Source organism: Ornithodoros turicata, chromosome 5 (genome assembly GCF_037126465.1).
Source record: "Ornithodoros turicata isolate Travis chromosome 5, ASM3712646v1, whole genome shotgun sequence".
Classification (NCBI taxonomy): Eukaryota; Metazoa; Arthropoda; class Arachnida; order Ixodida; family Argasidae; genus Ornithodoros; species Ornithodoros turicata.
The window spans coordinates 64,962,234-64,975,477 of NC_088205.1; the positions used below are offsets into that span (position 1 = coordinate 64,962,234).

General features: G+C 46.5%; 2 protein-coding genes across 3 annotated transcripts in view; one reads left to right on the forward strand and one right to left on the reverse strand.

Moving 5' to 3' along the window:
• LOC135394585 (FRAS1-related extracellular matrix protein 2-like) overlaps positions 1-8,268 on the reverse strand; it is a 263,630-nt gene extending 255,362 nt beyond the window's left edge. Inside the window, exons 1-2 of the mRNA XM_064625401.1 lie at positions 8,065-8,268; positions 7,780-7,877 (exon numbers count right to left, since the gene is read on the reverse strand). Coding sequence (XP_064481471.1) covers positions 7,780-7,877; positions 8,065-8,085 — 119 coding nt within the window. The 5' untranslated portion in view covers positions 8,086-8,268. The remainder of the gene's footprint in view (positions 1-7,779; positions 7,878-8,064) is intronic.
• The window catches only part of LOC135394588 (uncharacterized), a 40,828-nt gene continuing 28,949 nt past the window's right edge, over positions 1,366-13,244 (forward strand). The window contains exon 1 of one of the 2 annotated variants that reach the window (XM_064625404.1): positions 1,366-1,484. In XM_064625404.1, coding sequence (XP_064481474.1) covers positions 1,470-1,484 — 15 coding nt within the window. In that variant the 5' untranslated portion in view covers positions 1,366-1,469. The remainder of the gene's footprint in view (positions 1,485-13,244) is intronic. The other variant, XR_010422946.1, reaches the window with a different exon arrangement.

Consider the following 13,244-nt stretch of genomic DNA (forward strand, 5'->3'; position numbering starts at 1 on the left):
GAGCATTCCCAATTTGTCTAGTCTCTAAGGACCTGCTAAAGATGCTTCGGGACATTCATTGTTTTGTCCACCCATTAGCTCTTTTTGTTCTGCGGAGATATGGTTTCTGCCAACCTTCCTTTTTTGAAGGGGTCATGTCCGAGTTGAATGGTCTCTCCAGCTGCATGCATCACTCGTGGTTCCCTACCGCCAGATTAAGCCCCTTTTGCGAGACTTGTGACGTCTTGGATATACCGGTGGTGCGCATGTCGGAACGCCTCACTGTTCGTAAATGATGCAGCTCCCACTCGCCTTCAGTGTCTGCGTTGTCCATTCAAAGGTGGGATGTTCAACGACCTACCCTCTTCGACTCACGACTTCATTCAGCAAGCCTGGTGGGACGTCGTCTCCTCCCTTGGGCGGTTCTGCCGGTGGTCTGCGACCACCCGTTCCTCGTGTTGTTTTATGCAATGATATCGAAACCGTGCACCGCGTATTGTAGGAATACCGGTTATCAAAAATATTTTGGTCTGAAGTGGCGCGCAAGTTTTCGTTGCAGTGCCCCATGCAGTAGATGTCACTTCGTATCACCCTCGTACCCCGTTTTTATCGCACCCTGTTCGCCTACTCATCTACTATGCCAATAAAACTGTCAAGTCCCAAACGCCGCCACACCAGCATTGGCTCCACACCTTCTGACGCCACCCACTCGAACGTTATCCACCTGCGCACAGCTGAAGATGTCCAAGAAGGCCGAGACAGCTGTTCAGTGCTGGTGTGGCGACGTTTGGAACTTGCAAACACTTGTTCTACGTGCAGCCAAAGAAATTAAAATTACGTTTCTGTTTCATTTATTTTATAGTGATGATTAGAACTCTACGATACCCCTCGTATTACAGACGGACGCGAAAAAGATATAGACTGCAAGTAATGAAGAGCCTAGGGAAGCCGTATAAGGATTAAAAGCAGTTGCTAGTTTTATTACATTTAAAAAAGAAAATAAAATGTGAAGTGCTAGAAGTAGATTTACACCTACATTTAGGGGTAGACATTTCGGCAGTCAGCGTTGCCTTCACCAGGACTAACTTCATCAGTGCCCTTGAAGGCAGCGCAGACTACCGAAACGTGGTCGATCCGTAGCTGCATGTGCAGGAAACGGTGCTGTGCAAACTTTGTTGCAACAGCCCTATGCTGCTCTTATAGCTTACAAAAAAAAAAGACTTTGTATAATAAACGCGGCTTGCCTTGGGCACCGTCTTGGAATACGGCCTAACAGTCGCGGAGCAGTTTCGCTCCTCGAAAGACTTTTTCCTGAATAGCCGTAATATTGTTTTTCATTCGCGCAGCAGCTGTCGGTTAGCTTTCGGTGGCCCAGATGGTGGGCGCATGACTTCCACGCAGTGAGAGCTGCGTGTGCACATCTAGCGTGAGCCGTCGTTGTACGGCATCCTGGAGTGCACTCGCCGCTGGCTTATCTAAGCTCGGCATCTATGACCACGCTCAAGGTGAGTGGCACATCAATTTCTAGTAAGCATACCAGGACAGTACTGCACTCTGCACTCTAAAAAATAAAATTCATTTGTAGGTGTAATTGGGATGTATTTGGGGTGTACGAATTGCTCTACTCCTTTATTACACCCCGAAGGAAAAGAATACTCCGTGTTTCTGGTGTGAAATTGGTGTAGTATGTATATGTCCCGCTCTGCAGGGTGTAATTTCGAGAATTGGTGTAAAAAAAGTGTGGAGGCCATCAAGGTTCTAATGTTTCGCTACGACAGGTCTCGCAACAGTGTGCTGTTTACTCTGTGTTCTCCAGTTATGGCGTTTGGAGTTAGTTGGGGTAGTTTTCGTGTTCTTTGGGCAGGTCGTTTGTTGAACTCAAGTCATCTGACCATATATGAGTTTAGTATGACACTGCAAGGATTACAGTTCCGGGTCTCGAACGGAGGGGGTGGTGGTGGTGGCGGTGGTGGTGGTGATGAAAGAGCTTGCCGTTGTCGGCCTCACATAGGTGGGCAACGTCACGACTGACGCCCTGGGGGAATGAGCGTCCTGGGCCGACTTCTAAGGGAACTGTGCCGACATATGTCAGAATGTGTCTGAGGGAAACCCAGGAAAAACCCCAGACAGTACAGCCGGCACCCGGATTCGAACTCGGGTACCTCCCAGTCTCGACGTGACATGGCCAGCAACGGCAGCGCTGTGCCCATCGAATCGAGTAACTTGTCCGGGCGGCTCGCTGTGTCCTGCTGTTTGGAAAGTGTTGTCGCTGTATTTTGTCTTGTCTTGTTGATTGAGGTGCCTTTGAAGCGGGTATTTTCAGACTATGTTTGAACCTTAAGTGGAATGTACCTATTAGATCAGAGAATAGTGCGCGTCGCGTTGTAACGGTATGTTGTCGTTAGGCAAAGTCAAGAGGCATACGTAACAAACTCCGTACCCCATACGTACCCCATTTACACAATTTCCAGAAGGGTTTAAGGATCCCATTGGGTGTAAGATTACACCAAAAAGGGAATCAGTTATGATACCGTTGAAATACACCACATTTGACGTAGGGAATACACCTTGTCGGAGATGTGTAACTTTTCCAAGAGGTGTTGATATACACCAAAACGGGAGTCAGTTATGATACCACCAAATTACATCAAAAATGTGTCTTGAAATTTAGTGTGTGTAGCGACCCTTCCGAAGTTTCAGGATTGTTCGCATGGTACGGCGTGTACAAATCCTCCCTTGGGAGCGTCGTTATCCGGTATGTAAAATAGAGTTTAGTTTGTAAATATTTGCAGCTTTCTGGTTGTTGGCGACGTGCTAGTTATCCTCATTTATTGAGGGCATATCTCGCTGCCATCTTCGTTTTCAACTACGTATATACTGGTACCCATCTATGTTCCTCCGCTGGCAATCCTCCTTGCTGCGTAGCGTGCCAGTTTATTTGGAGCAGTACCGTTCAGCGGGCATCAGGGACTCGCATGTATCAACGCCGCGAAGGCAGAGGCCTGCCGTTCCACATTTTAAGGGAGGTTCCTCGCAACGGGCTTGTGCCAATGCCACCTGGAGAAAACAAGGCCCCATTATTTAAAAGACATACGTAGCGTAGTCATTTAGACTTAAGAGAACGCCGAACTCCTTAAGAGTCCTCCGATCACGACGTGCTTTCGGCGGCTGTAGTTAGTGTAGCCAGCGGCATAAGAATGTTTATGGAACCGCACAAGCAACCCAGCGCGCAACCCCGAGAGGGCGCGAGCTCGGCTCTCGCGTAATAATTGGGAGTAGGCTTATACCCCTGTCAGACGTACTAATTTAGTGTCACTTATTTGAAGTGCACTCCGTCCTGTAATGTCACTTTCACTAGACTCCTGCTACACGGCATAAGTAAGTGTCACTAAGCAGTCATGGTGATGACGATGGGCGAGCTTGAACTCCCACCTAACATCGGGGAGTGCGCCATGCTTTCTTGGTAAAATCATTTTTCTTACGTCCAGAAACATTTCATGAAGAATTTCTTCGCAGTTGAAGTCGATTGAACGTCATAAATATAATTGTTGCGAACCAACACAAGTATATTTATTTGACAAATTTTCAATCTTCTTCACCTCTTTGGTGGTGTTTACTATGTCTTGCGCGTGCAACTGGCCCGCGATGTCAGCATACACTTTCGCGTTTCGCTTGGTCCTCCCATGTTCTGACAGCATAGGTTTCTATCTCAGACCACGATGCCCTGTCTTTTTTGTCTTCCATTATTCAGTGCTTCACTGCGAATATTTCGCGATTTCGCCGGTAACACTTAACCACCGTGCAATGTCAACAAATATGGCTGCCGCGAAGTGGATTACGAACCCTACTGGGCAGTCTATGAACGAGAGTACCGGTAAATCACGCCAAAAATCCTTACGTCTTTCTTATACAAATCAGCGCTGTCTTAACAAATTTGTCCAAAAATAAATTCCGATTGGGTTGTTTCTTTCCTTTTCCAAAAGTAAGCTTTTTGTTACGCAATCCCTGCCGTGGAGGCTACGTACTTGATTGTCGCAGGCAAAGTGAAGTGAGTTTGGCGAACTCACTTCATCGTAAGTGTACTTTGCATTTAGTGTCACTAAAAGATGCCGTGTGACTCCGAAAGAATGACACTTACTGCAAGTGTACTCGCTGAAAGTGACACTAAATTAGTACGTCTGACAGGGGTATTACACGTAAGGTGGATTTACACGTTAATTACTGCTGTCGTCATTGCAAAGTGCAGTCCGAAATGAACCATTTTCTGCATGTAGCAGACATGGCGTACAGACATGGCAATACATGGCGTAAGAGGGAAACCTGTTCCCGCGGGCTAGGCGGCGCGAGCGAGCAGCAACATTAGCTACCCAAACTATGCAACACGCGGTAGTTTAGCAGACGGCGCGGCACCTTGAAATACATGATCTCGGGTTGTTCGTACTCGGCAAGATGCACCCCTTTTTCTGTGGGTTTCCTACAGGTTTTGTAGCATTCCTTGGCGCCATACCGACTGAAACACCATGTGGAACCTGCTGATGAAACTACTTACTGTTGCATCCGTAGTCGCTTGGGCTCGAAATGGCGCTGTGCGAACTTCGCTGCAGCAATCCTACGCGCATAGCCGGTATTCGGGGGCCAATATGTACGAGAAGTATCGTGCAACAATTTTTTTCAAAGATCATTCCGAAGACTCTATTAAAACGTATGACCAAGCGCGTTAAATCGAAGAGTGTGGTGTTCATGTATGGAATTCTTTCAGGCCCTTGAACGCAAGCTTGTAATCAACCTATACTCCTTCTACTATAAGCTGACTTCGCGGTTTAATTCAGCAACGAGAGGTGATGGTGATGCGAAAAAGAAAAGGGGGGGGGGTGTGAGTTACGACGAAGTCGAACTGGCAACCCCAGTATACACTCGCCGGATCGCTAGCCCCAGCCTTGCCTAAGAACGTTTTTTTAAATGTTACCACCGCTTTTTTACTCATAATATGCTTGATACATTTGAATTAGAGTTTCCTTTGACATGTAAAGAAATAATAGCAATATCCTACGCTACATCCACGTATCAACTAATCACGTATCGGAACTGAACGAAAACTTATATTTTTGTGTCTTGATGCTGAAGTTGGCTGGAGCTGAACTAAAATGAACCTGAAGCGGTTGCGTTTCTCGATTTTGAGTCACAGCGCGATTCAATAATTCGAAAATATTATTTCTAGATGTTTCAGCGACGTTGTCTATAACGCAACAACGACGGCAGATATGTGATAATTATGACACGAGACGTCTCACCACAAGCGTTGTTGTACCATACCTGACTGCAATTTCGCGAATTAAAGCAGAAAATAATGCGTCGTGGCCCGCGGTCTATTTCATATCCGGGAGCCGCTGCACAGATGCTATACCAGCATCTTCTTCTCGCCTCCGAGGGAACAAGTGGGAAATTTGCCCCCCCCCCCCCCCCCTGCACCATATAGTCTTCATCTTCTTTCACTCGTCTGTCGTCCGTGCAGCCCCGTAGACGCCAGCACTGTGATACGCGTTTATTTGTACGTGTACACTTACGGGGAGATACTTGTGTGCGCGCGGTTTCTGTTTGAGAGTAAACATGGACGGCAGTCGTTTCGACACAAACAAAAACAGTATGTAATATAAGCAAAAATGCGGCGCTATTGTCCCCACGGGTTGTCCCCACGTGTGGTTGCGCCTGTCGGGCTTCACCGAATCCTTGGTTCGGAAAAGGAAATAAGGCAACGGTACAAAAAGGGGAAATAAATAAAGAAAACGAGACAAAAATATATGTAATCACATTTGTGACTGCATTTAACAACAACAACAACAACAACAACAGTAAATGATGGAGAAGTGATGCTGACATGGGATGTTTCCCCATAGTAGCCACAGGACCCTACCCCATTTCACAGAGGTTAATATGAGAGGATGAATTATATGGTAAGCGCGAAGCGAAGACAGGTCGGAGTTCTGTTTAGAGCTCGTCGAGGAAGCCAGTAGCTTGCACGATAACAAAGAGGGAGCGAAGAGCCAGGCACTGATGCACAGGGGAGCCTCGTGGGCCAATTACTTTGGACAAGCTGAATGGTCTGCATTTAGCAAACGCGCGCGATAAGGCTGCAATTTCCATTCACATAAAGAGTCTCGTCTTGTACTCTCCTCAGCGCTCATACCAAGCAACGTAAGTTCCCTAAAAAAATTAAATAGAAACATCGTATCCTACGCTACTCTTCCGTCTTCTTTATGGGAGTTATCCCATTGTACGCTTAAAGAAGACGATGACGATTGTAATTCCAGAAATGTGGATCCACCAACTCCATGGCACTAAAAGTTGAGTGTTCAGTGACCGCTTGGGATTGAAGGAGAAATGGAAATGTGAAAAAATAAAAGAGAAAGAAGAGGTACAGAAGAAAAAAAATGAGTGAAATTATTGAAGCACGCGTGTAATTTCCATACAAAACACACCGGGATCCTTCGGTTGCATACGAAGCAGACGACACCGATTGGATTGGATTGGAAAAAGAAAGAAAAATATGAAGAGGTTAGTCCCGACCCAGTCAGAACTGGCTACTCCAAGACGCGTATGTGGGTGAAAAAAAATAAGCTTGAAAAAAGAGAAGAACAAACAAACAAAAACAGGAAAGGGGTAGAGTGGGTGTAGCAGGATAAAGCACAAAGGAAAACGGGGGAAAGGAAAGGGGAAGACGTTAGGCACCGAGAAACAGTCACTGCACACTGCCATGTACAGTGCGAACACAGTGTCACAGAAGTTGTCAGAGAGTGTCAAGACGACAGCGAGAACGTATGGAACCGCGCCGCTCGCCTTATTACAAATAACTATTGGCATTTGACATTTTCATGAGCTTTTCCAGTCATCTAACAGTTATTCGCCGCATTACGATCCGCCCGATTCCGTGATCTGCACATATTGATCATCAACGTAAGGTTTCACGTTTCCATTTCCAAAAAATCGACGTTTGCAAGTTCCTTCTTCCCACTGACTACAATGGAATAGAGCAACTTATCGAAGGAAACCATCTCCATTGAATACTTTAGCCAAATACTTCAACCATTTTCGCGATGCTCTGACCAACACGATGTCGTGTTTTTTTTTTTTTTTCTATACGTTGTGTAAATAGATTATCTTCTATGTATCTCGCATTGTGTACATTCCTGATGATTGAGTGCTCGTTGTTTGTACCGTTCTCCTACGCCCATAGAGAGCCCTTCAGATTACTAAACGAGAAAGGGAACGGAAACATGTCGTGGTTTATTGAGCAATCCCACACGTTTATGTGGGCTTAAAGGTTTATTACATGTATGTGTGACAGCCCGGTTTCCTTCATAAACCCCAACGTACAACTCAACCGTTTTAAGTACAGATGTAGAAACAAATGTGTCCGCATTGTTGTTCTCCAGAGCGCATGTGATGCACTTGCTGTTGTACTACATCTTTTTTTTTTAGAATCTCGCGAACGAGTCTAATCAATCACTGTTAATGACCCTGGAAAATTCACGTTAAATTACTAAACCACTTCGAAGTCAGGTACGCTTTCAACCAACCCAAAATTTAGCTTCGCTGAACCAGTTCGAACGTCTGTGTGGGATCTAAAACCGAACAGACAAAAATACCGGTTCCGACCCGCGAACGCGTCATGTTGGGTGCTCAACTTTCAAAACCTCGCTTAAACACTCACGTTCGGAGAATACACAACCTTCCATTCATTTCGGTAGTAATCAATAGCCAAGGAAATTATTTTCTCATACAGATGAGGAAATTGAGTCCTACCTGATATCCTCAAGTAACTCCACATCCTGCTGATGTTTTGTTTGAAGCTTCGTCACCTGCTCATTATGAATATTCCTCAGTTGTGTTGCAGCCTTCACCTGCGTGTAGTAAATGTCTACATGTGAACTCGCACGACTATAGTTGAGATCGCGGGTCTCCAAAACTGTTAAACAACCTTCAGCGCGGTTTCTACTCGAAAGCCGCATTGTAACGAACCTCTTCTACGCAAGGTACCACAAAACGATAAATTAAAGGACACAAGCACGTAACGACAGGTGCACGTACCTTTCGTGGAGGGGGCTGCATTGCGTATAGAAGGTACGAATTTGAATTCTAAAGCTTAGATCGAGATGAGAATTGCTTATTTTGATGGCGCTTTCGAAATGTTGCTTTCGGAGGTCAAACCAAAATAGTCTGCCACATAAAATATCCTGTTAGACCCCGGTTTGGCGATGGCTTTCCAAGGAACCAAATCACGCGTCGCCTTCGTTAGGCGCCATTTTGCGCCTATGGGCAGAGATAGGTATATTTCCAGCGAAGGAAAAGTTCGATTCGCGCTCTTGTGGTGGCGCAGGAGCAGAAACGCACTGCAGATAAGCCGCGGCTCATATTGCCATCTAGGAACGAAAATGCGAAATAGTAAGGGACGGGAGATGTGCAAGCTACAAAAAAAGGGCGCGAAAGGTGTATGCTGGCCCTTCTTCGGCTTAACGTCGCCATCCTGCAGCTCGGCTTCGCCTCGTGCATGAACGCATCAGGTGAAGCGCGCTTAATGGGATTGACATACTGCAAGTAGGCTTTACCTACCATAAGCAAGCGTTACGTGAAGTACACTTTACAGGATTGACATGCATGCAGCAAGTTAGTTTCACATCATTTCTGAAAGCGCTAAATGAAGCGCATTTGCAGGATTGACACACAACACAATGCGTGAGGCGAAACCGACATTCAACGTGGTGGCGCCAACCAAGTGAATGCCGATGTGTCACATAGCTCGCGGTGGGATACAATAGTGCTGTCAATTTTCAACCACGCAAGTACTCAACTCGAAAATAAACTATAGGACAAAACACGCCTTCACGCCACTGAAGAATGCAAGAGGTTTCAGGGCGTAGTTCTTTGCACGACATTCAAAATGTTTTTATATGTACATGCTTTCGCGTGGTGGACCACGCTTCATCAGGTGCAAGAGAGGTAGTACGTTCATACAAGTATATATGGTGTTTTTATAATATGATCATATTGTAAACTCTATATATACTTGTATGAGCGTACCACTTCTCTTGTACCTGATGAAGCGTGGTCCATCACGCGAAAGCTTGTAAGCTTCAGCGTCGTTTTTTTTTTTTTTTTTTTTAGTGTTCACTTGACTTTCTCTGTGCACTCGGCACGGTGCTTCGAGAGACTTTATCCCAGCTGGTAGCGGCGTGTCTATGGAGGCCTCAGTACCCAGCCCCGCAAAAACGCAGTCAGCCAATCGTAAGCTTGGTGCTTCGTCGCGGCCGGCGCATGGGAATTCGCCGAAGTGCTCAACACATCCGATCATGGATAATCTAGCCAGCGCGTCAACGCGCTCTGTGCACGTTGACAATGGTCAGGCAGTTACTTACCGTTTTCTTGCCAAAGTGTGTCCACTTGAGAGACAAAGTGGGTTTTGGGTTTGGTCAGACCCGCAGTGGGTTAAACTGGAACTGCTTGGAACCCCTTTGGAGTGTGCTAGACAGGTCCACTTGGGGTGTGACATGTGAAACGCGTACTGAACAAGAAGAGGAAGGCAATCCAATCCAATCCATGTATTTGAATCATTCATTTGAACGTTGCAAACGTTGCGTGGTGTAAACGGGAAAGCAAGTACTGAAACGCAATGCCGTACTGAAACTGACCACAAATAACTACAAGGTAAGCCAGCTATTTTTGTTGTGGTAACCAGCACTGACTTTTTAAATCTGGAAGGGCCATTTGATTCGATATGGTGGTTGACTAATATCTCTTTGCCAAAGTAATAAAGTTTTTACTGTGCAGTATTGGAGGTTTGCGCACACAAGTAGCACAAGTAGTCTACATTACTGGTCAACTCTAATAAGAGCATGTCTATGGGCAAAAGTGAGCACACAGCCCAGGTAATAATATGAGACAATATAGACCTATGGAGCAGAACGTTTGATGGAGATTTATTGCCAAAGGACAGAATAGAGCCCGTTGAAATCAGAGGCACACTTTTCTCGATAGACATAAGAGACATCGGAAAAGTTGCGCAGAACGAACTTCCCCAGGAAAGGTCCAAGTCATTGCTGGTAGTTGTTAGCTGGTAGCTAACATTGCTGGCAGCTGGTAGTTCTTGTTATTGTGTCTGTATATTCTTCCTCAAGTAGAGCAGCGTGCATATTCTCTTCATGTGCATGTGAGCTAACTTCATTTGTGGTTTGGTCGCATACTTTTTAATATCTATTTCTGCTTTTGTACTTCGATCCTGCCTTATGTTACATTGCTGCAAAACCAGCTACGAATGTAAAAAAAAAACTGATATAAAGGTACAATGCTGTGAAATACATGTCTATCACTGACTATAAGTTTGCAACTGAAGGGGATCCACTTGCAAGTGGTTCCTCAGGTGGAACCATTTGCAAATGTGTATCCGAAGTGGAGCACCATGCAAGTGGTTTCCAAAGTGGAAACACTGCCAAGTGTTTCTTTTTTTGTTTTTTGTTTTGTTTTAAGTCGACCAAGGTGATGTGCGAGTGGTTTCCCAAAGGGGAATTTGTTTCATAAACAACTTGCAAGTGGTTCGACTTACAAACATTTTGCACCCGGATGCTGGACAGGTTTGCATTACTGGAGGATAAGCAAGTTGCCCATGAAAACAGTTCTCTTCCTTGAAGAGGAAGTATCGTGTTAATCGACCTAAAGTAATAATGATAATTCGGGGCTTTACGACGCGAGACATCTGCGATGATGAGCGACGCCACAGTGGTCGTGTCCGTGGATTAATTTTGCCCACCTGAGGGTTCTTTAAAGTGCGGCGAAATCTCGCCACACGGTACACCACATCTAGCGTCCTTCGCGGAAGACAGCGTGTCTCAGCAACTTGTACCTTTCCACCAAATTGCCCCCGTCCTGGGCCGGGTTTGAACCCGCGACCTTGTGATCAGCAAGCGGAGACGCTACCGACTGAGCCACCGAGGCCGGCAATTTAAAGTATCGTAATAGCTTAGTCGCGTGATCACCAAGATACTCTATCATAACCAGGCTGCTGCAATTAGCTTGGATGTAATAGGCATACCGAGACTGTGACGTGACACGCGTTTGAATCCTGTCACCGGCTGTGCTGTCTGAGGTTTTCCCTGGGTTTTCCGAAGACCTTCCAGACGAATGTCGGCACAGTCCCCCTGAAGTCGGCCCAGGACGCATACTAAACTCCCTGTCTCCCACTCCTTCCTGCTATCCTCTCTCAATCTGTCCACGTCTGTACGCCTCTCATAGCCGCAGTTGCTTCGCGGGGCTAATACGGAATTTAAAAAAAAGTAATAGGCATTGTCTCTCTAGAGCACTTACTAAAGCTATTTTATTACGGTGGCGAATGCTCCAAGGCACCAATAAGCTTGAACGCCATTTGTTTCTGGATACCAATTTAGAAACAAATGATTTCTGTAATTTTATTAACTCCGTGCAGTTAGTGCTGGTTGTACTGCTTCGTTCTCTCGCTTCTTTCAACAAGTTGTTTTTTCTTTACATTTCGATACGCCCAATAGCGCTATACTGCCATGAAGGTCGACGAAGCAAAATAATCAGTCAACTCAATCAACATCGACAGTAGTTTACAATCATGATTGGGTGAGGCGGTCGCTTTAGAATTTGTCCCGCACCTTCCTCCGTCCAGCAGCCGCCACGTCCGTCTCAACCATGGAAGACCCGGACGATTTTGCAGCAGAGACATCGCGTACGGCGGAAAGCAAAACGGGAGATGTGATATCAGTAAACATAAGAACCTTCGGAACAACGTCGCCTTCTCCCACTTCACCTGAGAGTCCAGCATCGCCAGCAGTACCCCAGAGAGCTGCGCCGAGACCAGGTCGAAGAATTTCCCAAAGGCTTCCCCAGCGAAACTCTCAAAGGCTCAGTCAACGAGCGTCTCAGGCAGTCATAAACGTTTCGACTTCATCAGCAGCCCCTAGCCCTGCATGCGTGACGAGATTACCTGAACGCATGTCTTCGGGACAGGCTGGCACGCAAAGGGCTACAAGTCCCTCGAACGCCCAAAGACAACCGGCTGTACAAAGACCAACTAACCTCACGGGAGTGAGTCCTACATTGGTTAGCTCAAGACCACCCAGTGCAAATGGAGCAGTTTTCAAGCCTCCAGGGATTTTGCCCATGGACTCAGGTCCAGCGGATATAATTTCAATTGTCTGTAGTTCCTGCACAAGAAGCACGCCGGATGGCTGGAAGGGCGTACGGTGCGGTCACATCATTTGTACAGAATGCTTAGTGAGTGTGTCTAACAACATGATTCACTGCCAGATGTGTGTTACACTCTGTTACCAGGATGGCGACCACAGGTCCTGCTACGTCTGTGTGGGTTGCGATCTGTTTTGCCGTTGTGATGACAAGAAACCCCTTCGAGACGACGAGGCAGTGCCACTCGCTGGCAAAGTGCAGAGAAAATCCATGGAATACTATCGGAAGATCAGCATCGACATGTCATCTGCAAACGTAGGAGACGCTAAAGGAAATATCGGAATGGACGGTGGTTTCCAAATGAGAAATCAGGGCAAGAGGGAGGTGCGGGACTTTGCGGCGAGCCCACCCAGGTCAGCGGGTGATTTTGAACAAAAATTGCGCACAATGTGGTACAGGCAACGAAGGTTTGACAGGAGAATCATGGTCCTTGAAGAGGCATTCGATGATATGCACAAGCAATTAGAAGTCGTACGCGCACAAAGTTTTCAGCAGCAACAGCAACATTCTCCATTCCCCGGCTTCCAGCAGCCACCTTTATTTAACCCGTTTCAACCTGGCATGCAGAACATGAACGGCTCGCCATACTGGAATCCTTCTGGTGGAATGCTCTGGAACGCGGGAGAACAGCAAGGCGTGCAGCCACCAGCGGATGACGTCAAGGATGGCGACACGTCGATGTTGAAACCTAAAGCTATCATGGCTGTCTTCCAGATCAAGGATCAAACTGGGGTCGACGCTGGAATGGACGTGTCGAAGAACGAGCTTAGTATCGTTCTAGAAGACGAGGTTAAAGTAAGAGAGATTACAGAAAGTGACGAGTTATCGAACTCAGTGGATGCGCCCGAGACGACAAGAAGAGCTTCCAGGGGCAGAGGCAGGTCTTCTGAACGTGATCGACAGAGGAGGTACTCGGATGAGCCGTTGGAGGAAAGGTACGGCGAATACGGGGGAAGATGCAGCAGGGATGAGGACCGTAACAGAAGGATCAGTCGTGACAGAAGATATGA